General features: G+C 59.7%; 1 protein-coding gene across 1 annotated transcript in view; it reads right to left on the bottom strand.

Moving 5' to 3' along the window:
* Nucleotides 1-2018: 2018 nt before the first annotated feature.
* The window catches only part of BCAR1 (BCAR1 scaffold protein, Cas family member), a gene marked incomplete at both ends in the record, with an annotated part of 31276 nt that continues 8038 nt past the window's right edge, over nucleotides 2019-25256 (bottom strand). Inside the window, 6 exon segments of the mRNA XM_084257010.1 lie at nucleotides 2019-2531; nucleotides 4516-4605; nucleotides 5276-6367; nucleotides 7197-7313; nucleotides 7490-7651; nucleotides 12985-13596. Of these exon segments, the coding sequence (XP_084113136.1) occupies nucleotides 2019-2531; nucleotides 4516-4605; nucleotides 5276-6367; nucleotides 7197-7313; nucleotides 7490-7651; nucleotides 12985-13596 (2586 nt within the window).

Here is a 25256-nt window from a genome sequence, read left to right on the forward strand (position 1 = left end):
AAACAGATTAAAGACATGTCAGTGGTGTGCGTGCCTGTGTCAGGGCCTCCAAGGCCTCATTCTACTCACGAGCTTGGTCTTCAGCGGGCTAGGCTGGGGGGCAGGGGTGGTCTCTGAGGGACCTCCGCATTCTTCCCCAGGGAGTGGCCAGGAAGGAAACAAGCACATGAAGTGGGGTGCAAAGAGAAATGGCGACGCCTGGGATAGGCCTGGGATAGGCAGTCAACTAGGCCTCCCCCAAACCCCTGCCCCCTAGGCTGTGGGGGCCTCACCGTCCACCCCACAGTGTGCTAGAGGGTGAGCCCGCTGTGGGCTCCACACCCCTGTGGTTCCCGGGAAGCTCCTGATCTCCCAGGTCATGCTGGAACCAGGAGCTTCTCAGTCTAAGAACTCTGATAGGGAAGGGATGGCAAGGCAGTGTGGTAGGCAAGGGGAATTTAACAGGGGCCCCCCAGGATAGACCCCACCCCACCTTCTGAACCTCACCGTGGCGTTTCTGAAGGTGGTCTTCCGCTTCCTCCTCTCTGGCAGTAGCTTTCGCAAGTGCGAGACTCAGGCAGCCCAAGTGAAGCCTCGCCCGCCTGCCGCAGGAAGCAGGGCACACGAGGCTCCAAGGCCTCCTTCTGCTGACTCCCCTCAACTAACGGCACCTCACGGGGCCAAATCCCCTTCCTTCTCATACCTGTCCCCAGCCCACGGCTGCCCCCTCTGGGCCACCCTGGACACCTCTGCCAGGCTCCCCCCGTCCCCCAGGAAGTCCCGCAGGCACTTCACATGCTCCCTTGTCTTGGCGTCTCCGCCATCCATGCAGAAGCAGGGGTTGAAGGATGGGAGGTCAGGATTCCTCCAACCTCTGGACCCAGGCAGCCTCCTGGCTCCAGCTGTCCCTGCTGCAAACTCAGGGCTCAGAGGATGGACACTGCCCTTTGGAAACACAGCATGTTGGGGAGCTACTGATATGAGGGTCCCCTAGAACCAGCTTCCTAGTCCCAGGCTCCTCCCCTAGGGCACCTAAGGGTGCTACTGAACTGGGTGATGGTACAGCAGCCAGAGTTCTCATTCCAGGGACGAGGCCTGGAGGTGCCAGCTCGTCACCCTGGCCCCCCGGGACATCCACTTATGTATGCCCTGTCCCATGCTCCAGCCACCGTGTCCCAGGCTGCAGGGTCTCTGCCACCCACCCCAAGCTAAGCAGCCTGTCCAAGGTTGCCAATGGGGAGGATGCGGTCCCGGGCTCCTGGCCCTGCATATGTCCCTGCAAGTGAGGGGGAGTCTGAGGCAAGCTGGCTAGGCCAGAAGGGATGATGCAGCAGAGGTGAGGCTGCACACGCCCCCCTCCCCAGGCCTGCTTCAGCCCCTTCTTCCACGGGACTCCCTGTTAGTACTGAGTGGTCACCGCTGCCCACTGTGGGGTCAGGTGAGGCTGACTGGCAATAGGGTGTCAGGGGACATCTCTTATTCCCTCCCAACCTTAACCTCGATTTATCACTCCTTCCTGGCAGCACTACAGGTGAGGACACAACAGGCTTCCCAGAGACGGTCCTCTTGCCCACCACACCGCAGCAGACCGCTCTTCATTTTTCAAATTTTATTTAAATGTAGACTATTAGTCAAGTGATTGGAAAATCAATAATGAAAAATAGTTCTTTAGGGTTTTCTCCAGGTGCAGAGAAGGAACACACCACAGCTGCGTTTGCTCTACTGGAGGGGACACAGCACCCTAGTGGGTCAGCCCAAGGTCGAGGTACCTGGGCACCCCTGACCTAGCCCCATGTTGGGGCCCTCCCCGGCCAGCTAAGGGCGGACCACCAGCCCGTCCCGTGGCCTCAGCTCCAGGACCCAGCCCTGCTTCCTGGTCCATCATAAATATATACAAATCCCTGGTCAGTCTTGGGCACTGGGCCCGGGTGGAGCTGCAGGCTGCATGTGCCCACAGCCACGCGCAGTGACTTTCTTGGGACAGCTCGGACCATCACTGCCCTGCTCCCTCTGCCCTCCATCCCTGTGGTCGTCTGCTCTCAGGCAGCTGCCAGCTGGCCCAGGACACGGCGGAACTGCTGGGTGCTGTGGCCCAGCTCCTTGACCCTGTCCATCATGTCCTGGGCGGCAGTGGCCGAAGGGTACTGTAGGGCGGCAGCCTTGGTGGTGGCCACAATGCCACGCAGGAGGTCACAAAGCAGGTTGCTGTAGTGGGTCACCTGGTTGCGCACGTCAGCCGCCTTGGCCTGACGCGACAGTGTGTCCCCGATGAACACCAGCTTGTGGGCACTGAGGATGACGAACTTGCTGTGAGCCACGAAGATCTTGGGCGGCTGGTTGGTGGACACGGCAGTGAAGAAGGCCTCCACTGCGTTGGTCAGCGTGGTCAGGTTGGCCTCGCACTGCTCCAGGTAGAAGAGCAGCAGCTGCCGGTCAGAGGGCCCCAGCCCTCCCGTCCGCCCTGGGGCCAGCGGCTGGGCCTGCGTCCAGTTGGCCAGGTCGTGGTCTATGGGCCGTGACACTTCCTGCTCCAGCCGCTCAAACTGCTTCAGCTGAGGCGGAGGGAAAGCAGAGTAAACACCACAGCCACAGAGTTAAGGGAAAGAGGGGGCCCTTTAGAAAGAGGGGCCACCTCCACCCTCTTGTGTGAACAGACAGATGCCCTGACCAGTCTCCTGGAGACTGAGAACAACAGTAGGATTCCATGCACATTTTTGTCACATTTTTGAGATGACAAAATCAAAGAAATGAACAAGTAAGCAGCTGCAGGGTGAAGGAGGTCAGTCTCAGTTTGGGGGTACTCGCCAGTGGATGGAAGTTTGGGGAAAATGGGGTGAAGGGTAACCAGGACTTCTCTGTACTCTCTGAAGAGTTTTTTTTAAAAACAAAAGAGTTTTTTTTAAAAACAAAAACAAACAAACAAAAAAACTTCTCCTTAACACGTATTCTTGTAAAAAAGATCAAAATACCCCAAAGGAAAAAAAGATAACCCTCACCAGGAACCCCAGGTGTCCAGAAACAACCACTGCTAAAATTCTGCAAACTAGTCTTAAGAAAACTGTACACTGGGGGCCTCCCTGGTGGCACAAGGGGTTAAGACACAATCTATGAAGCTATCTGCAGCCACTGCAGCACAAGTTCGATTCCTGGCCAGGGAGCTACCCACATGGTGCAGCAGACCTCTCCTGACTTGCCCGCTGCTCCCCTCAGCAGTGTATTTCAGTAGATCTGCCTGTTCTGTTTCCCGCTCTGTCTCTGATGTATCTTCTCACCCCCACACCTCTGGCCTGTACCCCAGTTCTTGTATGCATAAATAAATCTTTAAAAAAAAAAAAGAAAAGGAAAAAAGAAAAACTGCACATTGACAGATCTGCAGATGAGAGAAACTTTATGGCTGATATTTCTGTATTGTGTGCTAGTTTAAATTTTTATTTTTAAATTATTTTTAATCAGAATAAAACTTCCTTGTCTTTTTTTCTACACAGCCTATTCCTCTCAGGAAATGATCCAAAATATGAAGAAAACCGTATGTCTGCACAGCAGTATTATTTAAAATATGGCAAACAGGGTTTCCCTGGTGGTGCAGGGATTAAAGTCTCAGCGCTATCAAGCTACTACCAGCCACTGTGGCATGAGTTCCATCCCCGGCCAGCTAGGGAGGTACCCACATGGTGCAGCAGACCTCTCCTGTTTTGCCCACTGCTCCCCACAGCAGTGGATTTCAATCAGTCTGTGTGTTCTGCTCCCTACTATGTCTCTGATGAATCCTCTCACACCCCACCTCTGGCCTACACCCCAGGTCTTGTATGCATAAATAAATAAATAAATAATAAAATAAAATATGCAAAACAACAAACATTCAAAGACATTATATGGCGTTAAAGACAACTTCTGAAAAATGTTAAATGCCATGGGAAGTGCTTGCGACACAAGCCATCATGACCTCACAGGCATCACTGCAAACACAAGAGGGCGCTCCAGAGGCAGGAGCGGGGCTGGAGAGCCGCCCAGCTCACAGTGCCTAAGCCTCTGTGGTGGCTTCTTTTCTGCTTTATTACACCTCTGTATGTGCTCTATAAATGTCTACCATGGGGCCTCCCTGGTGGCGCAGGCGGTTGAGCACAGTGCTGTGAAGCTGTCTGCAGTCTCTGCAGTGCCGGTATGATCCCCGCCGGCCTCGGAGCAACCCACATGGCACAGCAGACCTCTCCTGTCTCACCCACTGCTCCCCTCAGCAGTGTATTTCGTCAGTCTGCCTGTTCTACTCCCCACTCTGTCTCTGGTGAATCCTCTCACCCTCCTGTGCATCTGGCCTGTACCCCGGCTCTTGTATAAATAAAATAAAACCTTTAAAAAAAATTAAAAAAAAATAAGTAAATGCCTACCATGATTGCTCTGGTAACAATTTAAACACAGACCCAACACATACATGGAGATATCACAAGACAGAGCAAGAAAGGACCTGGGCGGCTCAGCTCTGGGACAGGTTCTGAGATGACTGGCTCTCACGCAGCCTGTGAACCTGAGCATCCTCACCTGCTGCAGTTCCAGCTGGCCCTTCCCCTGCCGCATGATGTTGCCCTTTTCCAGCAGCTCCTTCTGGGTTTTCTCAAACTCTTCCTTCCCCTGGAGGACACAAGGACAGGGCTAAGCTGGAGCTCCAAGGCCCGGTGGGTGCAGTGCAAAGTGACTGGCCACCAGGTGGCACTGCACACCACACACCAGGCCACCATGTGGCCAGCAGGACCAGGGTGGGAGCAGGAAGCTGTTTTCCCCACCTCTTTCACCTCCTGCCACCCCAGGAAGGGGCAGGGCACACTCATGTGGCCATGGCCATCCTGCCCAGCCTCCCATGCCAGGAATCACATCCGAGCACCTCCCCTCAGTATACAGGGCCTGGCCACCAATGCCTGCCCCAGTGGGCGCCTCCCTGGTGCAGTCACTGGGCTTTGGCACCTGTGGCTCTGGCCCCACCCCACCTTCCCCTAACTTTGCTTTCTTTCTTCCCCCAAGTCTGACACCATGTCTCTGTAGCTCAGAATCTATCTCCCCCAACAGAACAGCGCCACCCGCTGAGGGCCTGAGGAGTGAGGACTGGGCTTCGCCATCAGGCCCGAAAGATCAAAGTGAGAGGAGAGGAGAGCAAGAGCCCACTGGGGGCCAAGTCCTCCTTTAGCCACAGGAGCCCCCTGTGGGGGGGTCTATCAGGGTGCCCACAATAGGAGTGACAGCCAAAGCCCAGAGACGACTGGAGGGTTGCCCGAAGGGCCCAAAATCTGGCAAGGCAGGCACCCACCTGCAAATGGACGTAGTCGTAATCCTCCATCCAGCCCCCCTCACTGTTCTCGTACTGCCCATCTGGTGAGTCCTGGGAGGTGAACTTGGGGGGTGAGGGCAGGGGCCGGGACTGGATGCTGCTGGCCTTGTCGGCGGGGTTGGGGTGCAGTGGGCCACCCCCCTCAGGCCCCGGGACAGGGGCCTTGGTCCGTCTGAAGAGCAACGAGGCATTGCCATGCAAGAAAGAGCCTAGCTGCTTTGCATCCTCGGGCACAGCCCGTGAGCAGGCCACCAGGCGGTCCAGGTCTTCTGCAGTGGCCCCTGGGCCTCTACTGTCAAGAGCCTGACCATGGGCCACCAGAGTCTGGTACACGTCCTCCATCTTCTGCAGCTGCCAGCTGAGCTTGGCATGTAGTGTACGGTCGGAAGTGTGGGCGGCATTGCCCACAGCGCTGCGGGCAAACTCCAGCAGCTCATGTACAGCCCCCTGGACGGCAGCCACCGCAGTCCGCAGGTCCTGTGCCGGAGGCTCCTGAGGCTCGGGGTTGCTGCGCCAGGCCCCACTCGTGGTGGCACTGCCCACCAGGTCCAGGAGGTGGGCAACAGTGGCGCTCACACCTTGCTGCAGCCGTGACAGGGCCTCCATGGCCACCTCCATATCCAGGGGCTCCCGGCCTGGTACTGCAGCCTCCAGCGAGGATGCCGACTGGCTGCTGCGCGTGCTACCCGTGCTAGAGGCAGACAGGCGCTTGGCATCAGCCGGGGCCTCTCGCTCAGCTGGGGGGGGCACCGAGTACACACCGTCGTCGGCTATGCTGCCATCAGCCACCTCAGGAGGAAGAGCCCGCTCCCGGGGCACGTCGTAGAGGGTGCTGGGGCCAGGCCGCCGCAAGCCAGGGGGCACATCATAGAGGTCAGGGGCAGGGGGCGGCACGTCATACACATCCTCAGTTGGTGGGGAGTCTGGAGGGGGTGCAGCAAGGACCAGTGGGTGGCGGGTTGGGTCAAAGGGCTTGGCTTTGGCAAAGGCTGGGGGCACGTCATATGTCTCCTCACGCATCAGTGGACCATCAGGCACATCCTTGCTCACCGATGGAGGAATATCGTACACCTGGAGGGCCAAGGGATAGGTAAGGCTGCCTGCCCATCTGCCCGGCTAGGAGGGAGCCTAGGGACAGAACCATATGCATGCGCGCTCACTCACACACTCTCTCTCTCTCCCTCCCCTTCCCCTTCAATCCCTCCTACACACACACACACACACACACACACACACACACACACACACACACACACCCAGGTACACACATCCCTCACAGCTCTTATCCATGCAGGTTATGGTTATGAGTTCAACTCTGGACCCAGATGATCCAACCACAAAATCCTGGCCCTACTGCTTACTAGCTGTGGCCTAGGCAGGTGACTCAACTTCTCTGTCCCTTTCTGCTCATCTGTAAAACAGAACTCACTCATGACAGGTTTGTTGTGAGGATTACAAGTGAGTTCGCCTAACTGCATAACCACAAACACTCAGTGAGAGATTAGTTCTGGAACCACCACCACCACCCCGTGTTCCCTACTACGTGGCGGGTACGTGGCTAGGCCATCTTCACGACACGTTCAGGGTGATGATGTCCCAGCTCACCCAGGACAGTCCGGTATGTGCATGACACACCCATAATTACGGGTTGTCCCCCTTTTGCTTTCAAAGTGTTCTGGTTTGAATGACAAATTCTGCGGTCACCTTGCTGATATTCTGTGAATCTGTTAGGGGCCATTTTACCAATGAGGACGCTGAGGCTTAAGAGAAAGGTGGGTTTCGAGATCAGAGAGTGGGGTCCAGCCCTGCAGAGATGGACCCACCCCAGTGCACAAACTCGGCCCCTCCCAGAACCTGTACACAGATAAGCTCCCGAGGCCCAGCATTCCTGACAGCTCACCGCATGGTGGTTGGATGGCGGCAGGCCCTTCTCCACACTGGGAGGCACGTCATACACGTCCAGTGATGGGTCCCGGCCGTTGGGACCTTTGACAGCCATAGGGGGTGTATCATATACCTGAAGGTAGGAACGGTGCAGTGACACAGGTGCCAGGGCCACCTGGGAAGATGGACAGAACAGAAACCACACCGCGCCCACCCAGAACTGCTCTGGCCAGGGCCAAGAAAGGTCATCTCCCTGACCCAGGGTGGGACAGAGGCTCCCCACTACCCCTTTATTGCCCCAATACTTACCTCCTGGCCATACTGGCTGGGAAGCAGCCCCCGAACAGGGGGCACATCATAGATGTCCTGGGGCCCAGAGGCCAGCAGATGGCGTGGGATGTCATACTCGTCCTGTTCTGGCTGGGAGGGCTCAAACACATAGCCTTGCCCCACGCGGGTGGGCACCACCACCTGGGGACAGACAGCTGTCGGTCACCACCGGCTCAGGAAGCCAGCCTCCAGGACACATCCTCAGGCCTAGGGAGACCCCCCACCATGAGGAGGGGGAGGCACACAAAGGGGGGCCTCCCCAGGGTGGGGTTCAGAGGCATCAGTCCTCATCCCTTTGGATTCTCTGCCCTTTCCTCCAGGATAGGCAGCGCACAGGGAACCAGGTGCCCAGGCCTGTTTATCTATTCTCACGCAGAAACAGAAGCGGTCTCTACTTCAGGATGACCTGGAGGGTTCTAGACAAGGGAGACAAGCAGGGAAAGCAGCCACCCTTGACTGGAGGACGGCTGTCTGATGACACCTCCCAGCTACGCTCTCTGCAGAAGGGCCTGCCAAGCCAGGGGCTGCAGGAACCAGCAGCCACCCTCAGGGTCTAGGACAGATGGAAGTGCTAGTGCCAGGCCGTGTTGGCTTCAGGCCAGACACAGAGGAGACATGCAGGAGATTCCCTCATTCAGGACCCAGGGCCTCGAAGGAGGTGGTGGCCTGGCAGAGCAGCAAGCGACACCCCTTTCCTCCTCATCCCCCACGCACATTTTGAGGAGACCCCAGAGGACAGAGCGAACAAGGACTCCCAAAACTCAGGATCAGTTCTGGGGCAGCTGGAGGAACTGGATTGGTTTGGAAAGTCAAATGTAGGTACGGGGAGGGGGGAGGAAGGCTGGAAAAGACTAGAACCAAGAACCCTTCTCCCCACTGTATTACACCCACAGGGACTCAGACCACCATTCCCACAAAAGTATAAGGCCTGAGTGGGGGGACTTCTGTCCAGAAAGGAGGCCAGTCCCTTTCTCTCCCCTGGCAAGGCTCCAGGGCTCAGAGCTGCAGTGGCAGAGCCTCACCACGCAGAGAAAGGGCTGGCGTCTGCTGGGGCCTGCTCACAGCCTTCACTCCAGTACCAGAGAGCCAGCACCTGGCCTGTGAGAAGGGGCATGCCTTGCAAGAGGATATGGTCCAGGGCAGGAGAGGAGGTCATGTGGGGGCGTGTCCTCTGGAAGGGGCAGTCCTTGGGGAGAGGCGTGGGGGGACGAGCAGGAACTAGCCAGGGCACGCCTCCTCCACAAGGCTCCAGGCTCAGTTCTTCTCCTGACAGAAAGGCCTTTGTTCCTTAATCAAAGGGGACATCTGGGGCAGGGTTGACTCAGACCCTCCCCACACACATCCATGCAGGCACCGCTCCCCCCAGAACCAGAGTCCAGCGTCCATGTCCAGCCCCCGCCAAGCACAGCTCAGCTAGCTCTGTTCCTTCTGTACCACAGAGGGCGGCTGCGGGCGCAGCGCTGGCACCGCAGAGGCAGCAGAGTCCACCCCCCGAAGAAGGACGCCAGCAGCACTTTTCTGACCAGCCCAGAACTTGGCAGAGCCTCCTGCTAATGTATCCCTGGGGCAGCCTTCTGGGGCAGCGTGGCAGATGAACCCGTGACACCAGGCCTCTTGGGGCACCCCTGGCAGGAGGGGTTTACTGACAAGCAATCTCAGAGAGCCCGGCTGGCCAGAGGCTCCACGGGGTGTTCCCCGCCCCTCCCCACACCGGCCCCGCGTGTCTGGAGTGGAGTTGGCGGCCCTCTCCAGACTCATCTCCCTATGCAGCCCCAGACTTGAGTCTCCTCCAGAGCTATTTTTAGACACTGGAACCTGCCAAGAGCAGGGCAGGCGGGGCTGAGGGGGTGCAGGGGGGACGTGGCAGGTTGGCGGGCCTGGGGAACAGGCACGAGGCTTCTCCAGGCCCGGGATTCTGGAGGAAGGAGGGGACCGGCCCAATGAAGAGGAGTGTGCACTGGCCTCCGCAGTGCCCATCCGACCCTCATGCACAGGAGAGGAGCGGGCAGGAAGATGGGAGGAAGGGCCCTGGGGCTGGACCTCCGGCCAGGCTAAGGGCAGTCTGGCGTTGCTGCCGCTCCTGCAGCTGAGGCTGACACTAAGCAGTCACACTGGCGAGTCAATGTTTTTGTTAGGAAAAAAGGCAAGGCATCCACCAGCCAATTCTCCAGAGAGTTGCTGAGCTGCTAATCACAGGCCACCCTGCCCTGCTCTACACCTGAGGCCCCATGAGGAGGGTCCGGAAGCCCCTGGTGCTGGGGGACACAGTCCGTGTGCAGAGGGGGCGGCAGACAGAGGCAGAGGAAACACCCAAGCCCCTCCGCCCACCTGACAGACACACAGTGCCAGGGAGCGCGGGGTCCCATCAGGGCATCGACGTAGAGCCTCCTAAGATCCATGAGAAGGCAGAGAGTGGGGGCCTCCCGCGCCTCAGTTCTGGCTCCAGCATTCTGTCCACACCTGACCACCTCCAAGCAGCTCTCCAGCTGGCTGGCCTCCCGCTGACGCAAAAGGGACATGGCCACAGGCTGGGTGGGGAGGCCTCTGGCAATCTCCTCCTCTGAGAAGTGGACTGATGCAGGAGTGCTGTGGGACAGCGTACATGACCATCTAAGCTCTCACGGACCCATTTAAACACGGGTCCCCTCCCAAACTCCTGGGCTCCCCCCCAGGAGCCTAGGGAGGAGATGAAGCTCCTGGGTACCTCTCTGTGGGGGGTGGAATTCAGAAGGAAGACCTAGTTCAGCTGTGTCTCCTCAGGCGCCTGAGCAAGCGCCAGTTGTCCCCTTAGGCACAGCTGCAGCCCCTGACCCAGAGGCGCTCCTCAAAGAGTGACCTCATGAAACACCACCCCCTCTGATGGCCCCACCTCCCTCTGCCCTCAGCTTCTTAAAGCACCCCAAGGGTCATGGTGCCAGGGTGTGGCCTGGACCACTATCCCAGCGATGCAGGCCACTCTGCACCAGATGTCGGATGCCTCCTGGCCAGCTGCCTCATGACTTCCCCTCCCCAAGTCCTGGTGGGGCCTCCTCTACCCTTGGACCAGGAGGCTCAGTTTCCCAGACTTCTAAAGGGGAGGAGGTGACTTAGGAAAGCACAACCTCAAAATGTGGGCACAGATGCATGCACCCAGATGGTCAATGCCAGGCTGTTTGTATTCAGAACGAGCAATCAGAAACCACCTAGAACCCATCCCCCTGGGAGGGGGTAACGCAGCAAACTGGGGCAGCCTTCAGTAGGACTGAGGGAGAACTTTTACTAGCCCAAGAAAATTCTTTTGATAAGTAATGCTGGATTTACAACCTCAAAAAGCAAACGTATGTATATAAATCTGTGCAAGACAAACAGAGAAAATGCTAGACAAAATATGCAAAAATTTCCTGGCAATTACCTCCTGACTGGGGAACCTCATCTCTAGGCCTTTCCATACGTTACGCATTTGCGCTAACAAACAAGCATGCGGTCAGGATCGTGAAACAAAAGCATGTGCAATCAAGCCTGCCCAGGACAGAGACAGGACAGCTGAACCCCGGGGCCCAGGGCTCTCCTTCCTGGCCTGCCAGCCACAGGGCTCTCAGGGACACAGGCCCTGGGCAGCGCCAGGGTAGGCCCGGGCAAAGAGGGCCAGCCAGGTGAGTCCAGAGCAGTCTGGGAGCAAGGCCTTGGCACTTGAGGGAAGCAGAATCCACAGCCAAAACACAGGCTCGAGTCTGAGGACCTCGAGGCTGCTTCCTGGTGCTCTGCCTGCCCCAGCCTCCCAGATGCACCAGGACGGGCATGGCTGACCAGGCTCAGCACAGAGCGTGGACTCTGAGGGTGTACCTGGACGGGGAGTGCGTGTCTGTAAGCTGTGTCTCGCTGTAACTCACTGGGAGCTGTAAGCAAGCGTCTGTGTGAGTGTCTGCACATGGGTGTGTATGTATGCATCGGGAGGAATGGGCGATGGCCTGTCCTGGGGCTCACTAGCCAGGCTCTGGACAGATGCGCCCCGAGCAGGGCTCTGTTCCTCCTACAAGCCATCTTGGGAGTGGCCCCAGTCTGGGCTCTCTCACATCTAGCATGGCACGCTTCTGCCACCACTCTGCCACTGGCCACACAGCTGAAGGGGCAGGGAGAGCAGAAAGGGGGACCCCAATGACCCAGGGTGCCTTGGTGGCCAAGCTCTGGGATCAGTGTCCATAAGGCCTCACCAGTGAACTCCGGCCAGGTCTTCTGGGTGCCACAGTCTGCCCCGGGGGGCGGGACAGGGTGACACTGCACTCTGCCCCACTGCCCAGCTGGACGTCTAGATCCAGGGAGTTCTGGACTAGATGTGACAAAAACATGAAGTGGGCCTAGGCCCCAGGGAGCTGATCCCAGCAGAGCCAGTGGCTTCTCCTAAAGGACAGCTACTGGGCTCACTGGTCTCTCCCACCAGGACCTCCAGGGCACAGTGCCCTGCGGAGGGCACTGTCATATGGCTGGGTTTCTCTGGGTCTTTCTGGGGGTTCTGCGAGGGAAGAGCAGACATACAGGATGCAGGAGAACTGGAGGACAATTCTGTCTCCCAGGTCCGTGGATACCTCCTTTACTTCTGGGCCCCACAAAACCCCCAACTCCTGAAGGGACCTGGGCATGGGGAAGCACAGGCGAAAAGTGAACAAGGTATGCTTCTCACTCAGGCCAAGGCAGCAAGCAGAGCCTGGTCTCCATCTTCTGTCCTTCCTTCTTGCCACCAGCAGAGTGATTTGGAGGGACATACAGGTAGGCGTCGCTTCCCCACCCCAGAGAGGAGAAAGGCAGGGTACCCAGGGAGTCAGGGTGGCAAGAAGATGTGCTCCAGCCCCAACCCAGAGGACCTGGCGAGCCCCTGAGCTCAAAGCAACTGGCCTCTGCCTGTCCCTTCTCCTCCCGAGTGCCAGAGCTCACATGGCCCAAAAGACACGATCCCAGAGCTGAGGAGGGAGGAGCGGCAAGAAAGGAGGAGCTGGGGGCCCACCGTGGGCAGTCCTGCAAACCAGAGTGAGAAAGAAACATCGCACGGCTCCCCCATCGCCTCCACCCTTGCGCAGAATTTACCAGGTCGCTCCTATTAAAAATCCTCCATCCTGGGGAGAGCATCCAGGCCCCTGTGGACACCAGACCCTGGGGGGCTGTCCCCAGCCTGCTGCTCAGGCCCTGCAGCCCACCTGGCATGCAGATACTCTGCCACACCTCTGGGAGCTGGACAGGGTGCATCCTCTGCCCCCAGGCCACCTCCTTGTACACAGTCAGCTCAGAGAGCAGCCCTCTGGGTGGCTCCAGCCTCCTCACTTCTCTAGGCACACCAACAGCTTCCCCAAATACTCACCTCCCACGTTGGCCCCAGACCAAGCTCGGAGCCACTGCAGGAGCCCCAGAGAACCCAGAATGCTGGGCTGGGCCCTCTTGGGCCCCGAAACCCAGGCTGGGTGAGACCTATGATGGGCTTCCCAGCCCTGCCTGGGCAGTCTTACCTTTGCTGGTGGCTTCGTCCCCTCCCAGCTGCGTGCATCCATGGACGGGGGGACCTGGTAGATGTCGTGCCCTATCCCAGCAGAAGGTGGCACCTGATAAATGTCCTGGGCGGGGCTGCCAGGCCCTGGGGGCACCTGGTAAAGGTCTGGGGATGAGTTGGGAAACGGGTGATGGGGCATCTGCTTGGAGAACGTGGATGCCTGCTTGGCAGGGGGAGACTGGAACTGTGGGTTGGACCCGGGGGCCTGGTAGAGGCCTTGCTGAGTCTTGCTGGGGGTAGGCACCAGGTAGACGCTGTCGGGCTGGGGCTGGTAAGTAGTGGGCAGCATGGGTGTGTACTGGGCAGCCGGGGTATGGAGGCCAGGTGAGGGCTGGGCCGAGGTGGTGGGTGGGCCGGGGCCAGGTCCTGCTGGCTTCTTGTCGTACATGCCCACCAGGATCTTGAGGCGGTTCCCAGGCACGATGCCTTGGCGCCCATGCAGCGAGCAGAGCCACCAGCCATCCAGGCCCTGTGTGTCCCGCTCCAGCACTGTCATGATGTCGCCCTTGCGGAAGGAGAGCTCATCCGGGGACTCGGCCACGTTGTCATAGAGGGCCTTAGCCAGCACGTTCTGGGGAGAAAGGAAACAGGTGGACATGAGGGCATGTGCTAGGGGCTCAAAGGGCCCCCCAGGACTGGGTAGGCATCTGGCCCTGGCGCTGAGAAAGGAACTCAGCAGGGTTTAAAGTGATCCTGGCGCCTGGCGCCTCTGCTACCACTGCCCCGCAGAAAGACCCAGCTGATCCTTTCCTCAAATGAGTCTGGAGAGCAACTTAAAAACCTCTTGACCACAGCCACCACCAAGCCTGCAGGGATGGCACTCAAGATGCTCTTAAAAGCCACTCCCACTCACCCACAATGCAGGCGGACAGCGGGAGAGGGGTGCTGACGACAAGGGCCACGAATGCTGGGAGGGAAGCACTCCCCCCCCAACTGCCAGGCCGGCAGCCAAGAGGAAAAACCGGAAAGGAGAGGGGAGGGGACACGCGAGGATGAGAGGGTCATCTTCGGCAGACCACATGGTCATCCACGGAAAAATCCCCACAAACTGGAAGAATCAGTGGCGGCCGAAAGAGCACACACTAACAGAGGCTACAGGTTTCTCTGGGTGAATCAAGCAAAGAGGAGACGAGACCTCAGAAGAGAAAACGTTCACCTTCTGTCAAAAGCTCAAGGGAAAATCCAAAGAAAGGGGGAAATGGACCAAGTCTGTGGAGGGTGACTAAGCACTGTAAAAAGCCAACCCACCCAAACTTACTTAATAAATTACAGTGTATAATAAAAATGCCAGCCTTTTTTGTTCTGGAGGAATTTGACCAAAGAAAAAGAATCCTTCTAGAACCCAGCGGAGAAATAAAGGTCCCCCGGCAGGCAGGACAGTTCTGAAATGAAAGGGCACCCAGCTTTCCGCCCCACCCCTCCAAATCTGAGAGTGGGCACCAGCCCCCAGGGACGGGACAGGGCCCCTCTCGGAGCCTCTCAATGCAGGCCACGGGGGTGCCAAGTGGCAATGGGAAGGGGTAAGACCATCTCAAACACGATACCAGGGCAACTCCTCGCTGGAGGAAGAACAATCAGTTCGGATACTTGCCCCATGTTGTAAACAAAGGGCAATTAAAGACCTACAGGGGAAACGCAGGAGTCTAGAGCCAATAAGTGAAGAAAACTGTCTTTGGGCCTGGGGGTGGGGAAAAAAATTATGAAAACAAAACCCCAAACACAAACTCCCCCCCTGCCCTGGAAGCACAAAACAAAAGGTAACAACAAACAGTTGGATTCGACCTCACCAAAGTGACAGGCTGGACAACACATGGCTGACACGAGGTGACAAGTCACCAAATGATGAGAGACACTGATCTGGAATCTAGAGAAGCAAGAAAGGACAAGAACACCAACAGAAAAGCGACACAGAAGGAAAAGGAGGGATACTTCCGGGGAGGGATGTGAGTGAACCAGGCATCAAGAATAACTGGAGTAAATAAGCCAAAGAAGAAAGGGGTCTCACACAGACTGAGGACGGTGCATCCCAGCAGAGCACCCCACCCTGCTCTCCACTGCAGCTCCTGTGAGTCCGCCTAGAAGCAGGTGCTGCTGAGGCTCCGATAGTCAGTAACCCTCCCAGGGCGAGACTTGAGCCATATGGCCCTGGCACACAGAAGCCCTGCAGCCAAGCAGTCTGTGTGTGCAAGGGTGGGCCGGGGCCGTGGAGGGGTCACGAACAGGACAGCACAGGCAGACACCAGTCCAGAGGGCCCAGAACCTCACTGGGCCAGATTTTCAGTCTGGCCCAGGCTGCTGCTGCTATCCACTTGTGCAGGGGTCTCCAGGCCTGGTCAATTCAACACAGGGCAAGAATGAGAGGGCCTGGACGAGGAGGGCAGCTTGTGGGGATTCAGACCACACCTCATGCTTCGGGGGCCGGGAGCCAGGTGTGGGTAAAGGGCCATGTCAGGTTAGCCAGGCTCCGGTCCACCAACCAAGCGTCAGTTCTCGTTTCTGCCTTGAGTGTCCCACGGCCTGAGGATATAGCCTGGTCTGCGTCCTGAGTTGGAAATGGAACCTGGGATCTGGCCACCCACTAGCTGTGTGGCCTTCCCCAGCTGGGCCCGAGTATGGTCTCCATCTCTAGAAGTCCAACAGGAGCTGGGATACAGACAGAAGGCAGGAGCACTCCCCCTCAGGCAGAAGCAGGAAGTGGGAGCCTGGGTTCTGGGGCAGAGACACAGGGGTGAGCCTCATTAAAGTCCAGGAGGGCCCACTGTCCTCCTCACACCAGTGTCTGAGGCAAGAAGTGCCCCTCTGAGCTCTAGCTCCTGGACTGCTGTAGTAAGGGTGAAGAGGACGACTCAGGGCCCCCCCATAGGAAGGCGGTGGAGGTCAGGCTTCCAGCAGGGGCTCCAGGCCACAGGACTGGCACTCCAAGGCAGGGGAGAAGCAGCATAGAGCTGCTCAGAGCCTCCAGTGGCGGGGAAGTTGGGCACAGGAATGGGGTAGAAGGTCCCGGTTCAGTCCAGCCCAGGCCTACAGCTGACCCCAGAACCCAGGGGAGCAGCCAGCCGGTTTACAGACTATGGCTGTAAACCACTGAGGGAAATGAGGCCTCCATAAAATGGTCCTTGAACTTGAAAAATGGGGAGGGGGTAAGAATAATAGTGCTGACATTCAAGACAACGAAGGATGCCTCCTGTGTGTTCGGAATTCTTCAGTTTTCTTGGCTCTGGGGTTGAAAAATTAGGTAGCTTGAAAAAAGACAACGGTGGACCGTCTCCCAGGCTCCAGGTGGGCCAGCACCAAGGACGCTGAAGTAGGTCGACAGGCTGGAGCCCCAGGAGGAGCAGGCAGGGGCGAGAGCAGCCCTGTTGCCCACCAGGGCTCAAGCCCCCCATCCCCAAGCTGCCCAGGAGAAAAGCAAGTTTCCCAAATATGGTCTGCAGCCCGTCTCAGGGAATCACATCCCGTCAGGGGGCGGGACACCCGCCCCCAGTGACCCCGGATCACCAAACCACCCTGCTGGGTCCCCCCAGCCCTTGCCCTGGTGGCCACAGGAAGTGCCAGCAGAGTGAGTCACAGGAAAATTCCCCTCCAGCCCAGTCAGAGGGGGCGGGGACCAGACGGAGTGGGGGATTGCCTCTCAGAGGCCCCTGCCTCCTAGGAGGAGGGCAGTCCAGGAAAGGCTAATAGAGGGGTTCAACCAGGCAGGACTGGGCACTCAGGAAGGCTGGGAGGCTGCAGGACTCTGCTGAGAGCAAGGTCGGCTGAGGGAGAGGGATTAGCAGGGGAGGGTCCTCGAGGGGCCAGAGGAGCTACTGCGGCCTCCAACGCCCAGGGTGGCCAGCCCCCGCACCCTCTGAGTAAGCTATCTGCCCAGCAGTCAAGGCCAACTAGGCCTGCAACTGTATAGTCTGGGGCGGCCGGAGCCAGGCCAGGAAGCACCTCTCAGGCTGGGCACGTGGCCCTGGGCGCCTGGCACCAGGAGCTCCTTGCCTGCGTCAGCTGGTGCTCCGCCCAGAACCCTGGAGGCAGCCTCCCCCAGCCAGTCCCTACGTCCTGGGCACTGCTGGCGCCGGAATGCTCCAGCTGGCTGAGTACCCATCCCGCCGAGCCTCCAAGTCTCCCCAGCTGTTCTGGATAAGCTCTTCTTTCCTTGTCTCTAAGATCCAACCTTGGCCCAGCTCCCCCTCCCACTGCTGGGTGACCTTGGACAAGTCCCTGCACCACCTGGAACACCCAGATGGCTTGTGCTAAGGTGACAGTCCTGAGTATGACACCACCCTCTAGGGCCACTCCACACCCCTTCCAGATTACCCGCCACCCGCACCTCGGGGTGTTAACTAACATGTCTGGCTACTGGTCACTTCTTGCCCCCCAGCCCCAGGTACCAGGGGACAACTGGGCACTTGAACCACACCTGGCACAGAATGTGCATTGAGCATGCACTGATGAATGTGCGGCCTCTGGTAGAAGCCCTAGGAGCAGGATGACCACATCAGAGCATGTCAGGAAGACCCTTCAGGGCTTCCTCGCCCCTGAGAGACTGGGGAAGGGGAGAACCCCCAGTCTGATGCTAACACTCTGCAGGCAGTAGCCTGCCTGCCAAGCCAACTCGGAACAACACTTTGGTTGTTGCACATGGGAGCTGATGAGGCTGCGCCACAAGCCCTGCCTGGCTCTGAGACTGTCCCTCATTGTGTCCTGGAGCCTCAGGGTGCCAGGTCCCCCCAGCCCAGGCAGGACCTCAGACATGGAGCAGCTGGACCGCCCCGCTCCATAGTTACCCTGGAGAGCCCTGGAGGTGCTCTGGGCATCCCCAAACCCTGACTCTGGGGGAAGGATGCTTCCTGGGGTTGGGCAGGAGAGTGACACACTATCCTGTGTGCGCCATCACAGTGATGGCAACAACAGCAATGAGCACAGACTTTGTCTTTAACACATATCAATCATCTCCTTTAACCAATAACCTTATGCGACCACAGGAAACAGGCTCAGAACAGTTACTTGACTTGCCAGGGCCACAGTCGGGCAGCTGCAGAAGCAGATGTGAGATAGATGATAAAATGAGCTGGGTGGCTTCTGGCCTCAGGTCCATGGAGGTTTTCCCTCCCTGCACCCTCCAGTCCCACATACACCCATCCCCAGAACAGATCCTCACACACAGCCGGCACTCAGGAAACACTGGTTCCCTTCATACCCAGAACCATCTCAAACATGGGCCAAGTTTATTTCTGGGGTACTCTGCTTGTCCCAAAGAACCCTCAGTGGTGGATGCAGGCTCAACTGTGTCTGGCAGTCTGCACCCACAACCTGCTCGCTCATGCTCCAAGAACACCGCTGGAGGGACAGCGACCACAGATCCCCTGGCAGGGTCCTGGCCATCCCCTCGCCTACCTCCCAGGCAGTGAGGGGCTGTGAAGGACAGCACCTCTTCCCTTTCCTGCCCAGACATCTCCATAACCTCACCCTGGGTGGAACTCTGGAACCAGCCCACCTGGCATGCCTCTCCCCCAAGGCTCCCAAGGTCGACAGAATGGTCAGGTTCAAGTCCTCAGTGCTGGGCTAACAGTGAGCAGAAGCCTGGAGAGCCCCTAATCCAGAGACATCCCAAGGGGAGCATGGCTCCAGCCTGTTGACTGCAAGGGGACTTGAGGCTCAGAGAACAGAGCAGGGGCTGTGTGGGTCCCTAGATCCTGGTCTGACATCCACAGCCAGAGAAAAGATCTGCAAAACTAAAGACCAAAAGCCCACCTATTGTGGCCTTTGCCAGGGATTCCCACACACAGGCACCTGCCACAGCCTGGTCTTGGCTGCAGCAGAGACAGCAGATGCCTTTGTGGCCGCAGCTAGCTTGGGGTGGCAGCACACCCTTGCCCCCACCTCTGCCAGGGTGTCCCAGGTACTGTCCCTGAGGTTGGGCAGAGGAGGAGAGGTGGCATGGTGAGTACCTCCCGCCACCGGCACCTGCAGCTCCAACACACCCTGGGCAATGAGATCAGGCAGGAGTGGGGCCAGAGCACGAAGGCGCTGGCACGGGACGGGTGAGGGCAGAGCCCTCCAGCCTCCAGCCCATGCAGCTGCTAGCAGCTCAGGAATGGGCTCCACTGCACAGAACCTCTGAGTTGTACCCTGACCACACACTGTTCTCCCTGCCCCAGGGCCCTGCTGGGAGGACTCCCAGGATTCTCCAAAGTACTGGCAGAGGGCTCAGCACGAGGCTGACCTGCACTGCAGGGAGAGCACGCCAGGCCCAGAACAGAGATCAACCCTCTCCTCAGTCCCAGATCTGGCATCAGGGAGGGGCAGAGGCAGAAGGAACAGTGCAGGTGACAGCAGGAACTGCACTCCTTACAAGGGTGGGCTTCTCCACCCAGACAGGAGCTTCTCCCCTGCAGTCGCTCTCCAGTGCTACATAATTGCTGGTGGCCCTTTCAGCGGCACCACCCACTTGTGCAGCGATAGAGGAGGACACTGTGGTATAAAAAGTGGGGTTCCTCAGTTCAAACAAGTACCAAATCCCTGATTTCTGGATTCACAGCGATAGGGCCTGAGGTAGAGTCTGACCCCCAACCCCTGAACCCCATCCACTCCAAGACGGGACCCGCCACCCAACTCCTCACCTTGACGTGGGAAGGAGTTAAGGCAGCTAGACTGCCCAGTGCTGGACGGTCAGCAAGGGGTGCCGACAGAGGGCTAGGAAGACCCCCTTGGAGAAAGATCACCCTAAGAATCCAGAGAAGCTGGCCCAAAGCCCTGACCCAGCATGATTTCATCAGCCCCAGCCCACTCCCACCTACAGCCTGCTGACCCCACACTGCCCCTCGCCCCACACTGCCCCTCCGCGCTCTGAGAAGCCTCCTTGAGAATGCACCTCCCTGCCTGCTGGCTGCCCCAACTGCATGGCTCCTGCGTGAGGGCGGGAGGGGAGTGCCGCAAAAGAGGGAAGGCTCCAGGCCTTGGAAAAAAGGGAGGTGGGGCCGCCTCAATGGATGCCACGAGTGGACACAAAGGCAGAGCCCTGGAGTCAGAGGGACCTCACCAGGGGAGCGGCCCCAGCAGCACTTTGGCCCCCCAAGGACCAAAGTGCCACCCATCCCGGGGAGAGGTGCACGTGTGGAGCACAGCATGAGGCCACACCAGCTCTGGGTCCTGGTCTCTCCATCGGCGCCATGTCTATGACTGTCCGGGAGAGCAGCTGTCTCGGGGCCTTTCCAGCTCACACAGGATGCCCCAGGGTCACCACCCTTACTTCAATCCCTTGCCCAGCCTTAGGAAGGTGGTGCCAGTTCACAGGCTCACGTCCCCGCTAGCACGGTCACGGCTGGAGGCTCCAGTCCTCCCCCCAGAGCCAAAGGTGCCTGTCCTGCCAGGAGCTGGGCTGCCCTTACTCTGCCTCCATCCGGTTCCCACTGATCTCCCTCGCCCCAGGGAGTGCTGGGTGCTGGTATCCAGAGGCCCTGCCAACAGCTCCTCCCCAGACCTCCAGGCTCCACCCGCACCCGGGAGACCTGCACATTCCACCTACACCTGAGGGGACCTGCTACCGTTCCCCGGGGCATGGGACACACACCTGTTTTCTAGGCCTGCCAGTCCTGCCATCCCTGGCTCCCCACTATCCAGCTCTCCACCAGGGAAAGGACATGCGCACGGGGAAGAGTATCCCCCACCTCAAGGGGATGGGAACATCTCCCGGCTTGGCTGAAATTTCCAGGGAAGACGCAGCCAAGCCAAGGAGTGCCTCCCCATCTAGACCCTTCCTTAGGGTGGCGGTGCTGAGAACCAACATCTCATGTTTTCATGACCCGTAAGGGAGCTCCTGGCCCCAGTCTGGAATTTGAGACGCCCACATGCCCGCAGCCCGCAGCCCTAAGGCCCAACAACCCCCACCCCTCAGCAGATCTCAGCTTCTCGGAGATCACAGCAGCAACAGCGCCGGGGAGCCCGGGCTGCGGGGACCAGCGCAGCCCCGCCCCCCTCCAGCCCCGCGCTGCCCGCAGAGGAGGGACCCCGGGAGCCCACACCGCCAGGCCAAGGGGCAGGTGACTCCCCCAACCGTGAATCCCAAGGCCCCCGCCACATCTAAGCTGCGTGTCACGCGGCAGGGCCCCCAAACCGCCCTGGCCTCCCGCCGCAGGACCCGGCGCCCACCGCCCCTGCAGGGCCAGGGCAGGTAAAGGGCCGGCGCGAGGGCGGAGGCGAATCATTAACCAGCACCGAGCCCGGCGCCCCGGCCGCGCCGACTGGGGGGTCCGGGCACCACCCCAGCCCCCAGACACGCGGGAGCCACGACGGAGCCGCCGGGGGTCGGGCTCTGCGGGAAGTTCACCCCGGGGACCCGCGCGATCCGCGGGGCGGGGGGCCGGGCGGAGGGGGGCGCAGGCCCAAGGTCACCCGGCGCGGCGGCCAGAGGGGAGGGGCGGGCCTCCCGCCAACAACTTTCCCGGATCCAGGAACTTTCCCGCCGGCCAGCGGCCCCGAGCTCGGCCTTCCCGAGGCCCAGCCGCGGAGGGTCCGGCTCGTCCCCAGGGCCGCCCGCGAGCGCGGGGCCGGGGGCGGAGGGGGCGGCCCCGGCACCCCGGACCCCGGCCCGGGCGCCCCCGCAGGGCTCCCCCGGCCGGCGGGCGCGGACCTGCCCGCGCCCCGCACGGCCGCCGGCTCAGCGCTCCCGCGCGGGGCAGCGCCCGGGGCGAGCAGCCGGACCCGCCCGCGCCCCCGCGCCGCGCTCACCAGGTAGCAGCTCATCTCGCCGGCTCCGCCCGGGGCGCCCGGCGGCCCGCGGGGGCGCCCGCCCAGCTGCCCGCGCCGCGCGTCCTCAGGGTCCCGACCCGGTCGCAGCCGCCCGGGCCCGGCCGCCTCCGTCCCCGCCGCCGCCGGCCCCCGCCCGCCCCGCCCGCCGCCGCGGCCCGGCCGGCCCAGCCCGGCTCCCGGCAGGCCCGCCCTCCGCGCCCATTGGCCGCCGCGGCCACGCAAATCAGCCGGCGGGGCGCGGCGCGGGAGCGCGCGGGCACGCGCCGCCCACCGGGGCCGCCCCTCCGCCCCTCCGCCCGCACCCCCCACCCCAGCTCCGGCCCAGGCTCGGGGCTTCCAGCCCGGCGCGCGGGATGCCGCCCCGTCTCCAAAGGCTCGCCCGCCCCCCGCAGGGCCCGCGGGTGTAACCTGCTCCGGAGCTGACAGTCCAGCTGCTCCCCGGGATCTGCTGCGGGCAGATCACATCCTGCACTACCCGGCAGCTCGCCCTGCCAGGTGGGCAGTGCCGTAAGCCCGGCTTCGCCAACAGAACCGGCATGGTCTATAAAAGACACACCAGCACGGCCCAAGGTGGACTCACAGACTCCCTCCACCAGAAACACACACCTGGGGGCCTCCCCAGTGGCGCAGCGGTTGAGCGCTGGGCTGCGAAGCTGCCCGCAGCCTCTGCAGCGCCGGTTCGATCCCCGGCCGCCGGCGAGGGTCCCCCATGGCGGGCAGACCTCTCCTGCCGTACCCGCTGCTCCCCTCAGCAGTGTACTTCGTCAGTCTGCCTGCTCTGCGCCCGGCTCTGGCTCTGGTGAATTCTCTCACCCAGGTCTCCGCTCCCCTGCGGAGTGTGTCCCCTCGGGTAGGCCCGCCCTCATCTGTAAAATAAAGGAGCTGGCATAGGGGAGCCCACTTCTGGCTGTCCTAGTGAGCTTGTTAAACAAAGCCTGATGCCTGGGTCCCACTCCTCCAGAAAAACTGGGTATGGGGCACCTGAACATCAAGGGGATCCACTGAGCAGAACTCAAAGCATAGGGGGTGGGTAAGGAACAGTGGGATCTGGACACAGAGTAACCCAAAGACCCAAAAAGGAATGGGAGGGCCTCCCTGGTGGCTCAAGGGGTTAGGCACCGCACTATGAAGCAATGAGTAGCCTCTGCAGCACGAGTTCAATCCCCAGCAGGCCAGGGAGCTACCCACATGGCGCAGCAGACCTCTCCTGTATTGCCCGCTGCTCCCCTCAGCAGTGCTTTCAGTCCATCTGCCTGTTCTGCTCCCCACTCTGTCTCTGGTGAATTCTCTCACCCCCACAACTCTGGCCTGTACCCCAGCTCTTGTATGTACAAATAAATCTTAAAAAAAAAAAACCAATGATGTGTCTGTCTTTAGTACGCAAACATTTGAAAAAAAAAAAAAGGAATGGGACAAATAGCTACCACCCTATGCCCTCCCAGTCCACTTCCGCACAGGAGGAGCCAGCTCTCAGGGAAAAGCTCCCCTGCTCCTTCCCAATAGCCAGCGTCCCCAAGTCAGACCAGAGGCTGTGGACAAGGCCCCTCCAGATCCTGGACCTTGCCCTCAATCTGATGGCACCCAGGTCGTGGGGGAGCAGATGGAACCCATGGGCCATGCACGAGCACAGGGTCAGCTATGCTGGTTTCCCAGGCTCCACTGCTATGCAAGGGGGAGAGGGCCGTGGGCCAGGCAGGCCTCACAGCCAGAAAGGATCCGGCTAGCAAGCAGGAGATTTCTGCAGGGGTGGGCGGGGACCCAAAAGGACTGGCCCTCAGTGGGTAGGCTCTGTTTTATCCTGGCTAGCCTTAGGACAGGCCCTAGCTGGCCTTGGGGCAGAGGAGGCAGCGGGCTGGGACCAAAGGAAGGGGGCAGGATTAAAGCAGCACTGGGGCGGGGCTGCTGGTGTGCACAGGCATGCGGAGGAGGGGCGCCCAGTTCAGTCACAGGCATTTCAAAAATTTGCTCCTTTTCCACTTAAACTGCACACCCCCCCCCCCAGCCTGTGCCTCCCAGAATGGCATTTCCGCTTTGGAATCCAGGCCCCAGGATCTGTGCCCCACTGTGCTGGAAGTGAAGTGGGGGGGTGGGGGGGGCACGCGGAGTGTTGCCCCTCCCAGGCCTATGTGCCAGTAGGTGGTTGGGTGGAGGAGGGGCACCCACTGAGCAGGCTCCAGCTAGGTGTATGGGGGAAGCATACACCTGGGCACCCCCAACCCCTCTGACTGCCAAGGAGCTCTGATAATGACCCAGACCCCAGCACAGCCTCTGCCAGCCTGGGCTCTGAGATCACGTGCTCATTTCATGCCCACAGCATCCTGCACAACAGCCCTCACCATATATCCCACTTGCCAGAAGAGGCGGCTTGGGACCCCGTCTCCTGGCCCTGGCCCCATCCCACAAACTCCCAGGCAAAGAAGGGAAGGTGAGGCAGCAAGACCGCACCCTCACTGTTCTGCAGCAACTTCAGCACAGGACAGGGAGGGCGTCAAGGGCAGGGACACTTGAACTTGGAAAGCCAAGGCCTCTGTCCCACTCACAGATCCCAAAGGATGGGCAGCTGAGACCCTAGCAGCCCCTCCCCTCGACACATAATTGAGTTCAGACCTCAGCGCCACCTCTACCCTATTGAGGTTCCCGGGGTACAAGGCAAAAGGATGTGGAGCCTGGGGGTGTTACTGGATGGAGATGGCTGCAACTCAGGCCCAGCACCTGTCCAGAAGGTAGCCAGTCACCCCACAGCGTCCTGGCCCCTCCTGCCAGGCTGAGGAGAAGCTCACAGGCAAGGGGGGCAGTCACCCACCCCTCCTTTGGGCCTGGAGAGCTGTCAGGGCAGGCAACATGGTGGGTCCAGCACACAGGACACGGTTCTCATCCACTCCTTAACTGTCTGCTGGGGTGAGGGCTGCTGCTACACTGAGACCCAAGAGGGGAGAAGCACCTGGAACCTTCCCATTCTCTGGGCGTTCTTGGGTCTCACTGCACAAAGAATGTTCTCTTTGTAGGCCCAGCAGTGCTTGAGCCGCTTTTCCAACATTGAACAAAGGTGTACATAACCTTCAGGGACCTTAGGCCACTGTCTCTCAATGGAATACTGTACAATGAAGATGGCCACTCTCAAAGACAAAAATCACACAAGGAAATTCTCATGACAATGTCAAGTGAGGAGAGCAGACTAAAATGGCTTGCTCCACATGACCCTCCTAAAGCCTTGGTTTCCCAGCAGCACGAGAGGGTGGCTGGATGGGTCAGCTGATGGCCGGCTCTGGGAGCAGCAGCAGGAAAGGATTTCCTGAGGCCGGAGGTGAGTGCTGCCAGCCCCAGGGACAGGAAGAAATGATGTATCTGGAGGGCCACAGGGAGTTGTCGCCTCCCCCCCCCCCCCCCCCCCCGGCTGGCCGCTAGTGTTGGCAAGCTCAAAACCAGCTTGTGAGCTGGGGCCAGCCCTGTCTGTGTAAGAGTCCAGGGCCCCTGTGGGTGGCCTTCCATCAC

The sequence above is a fragment of the Talpa europaea genome (genome assembly GCF_964194135.1).
Source record: "Talpa europaea genome assembly, chromosome: 16".
NCBI classification, from domain to species: domain Eukaryota; kingdom Metazoa; phylum Chordata; class Mammalia; order Eulipotyphla; family Talpidae; genus Talpa; species Talpa europaea.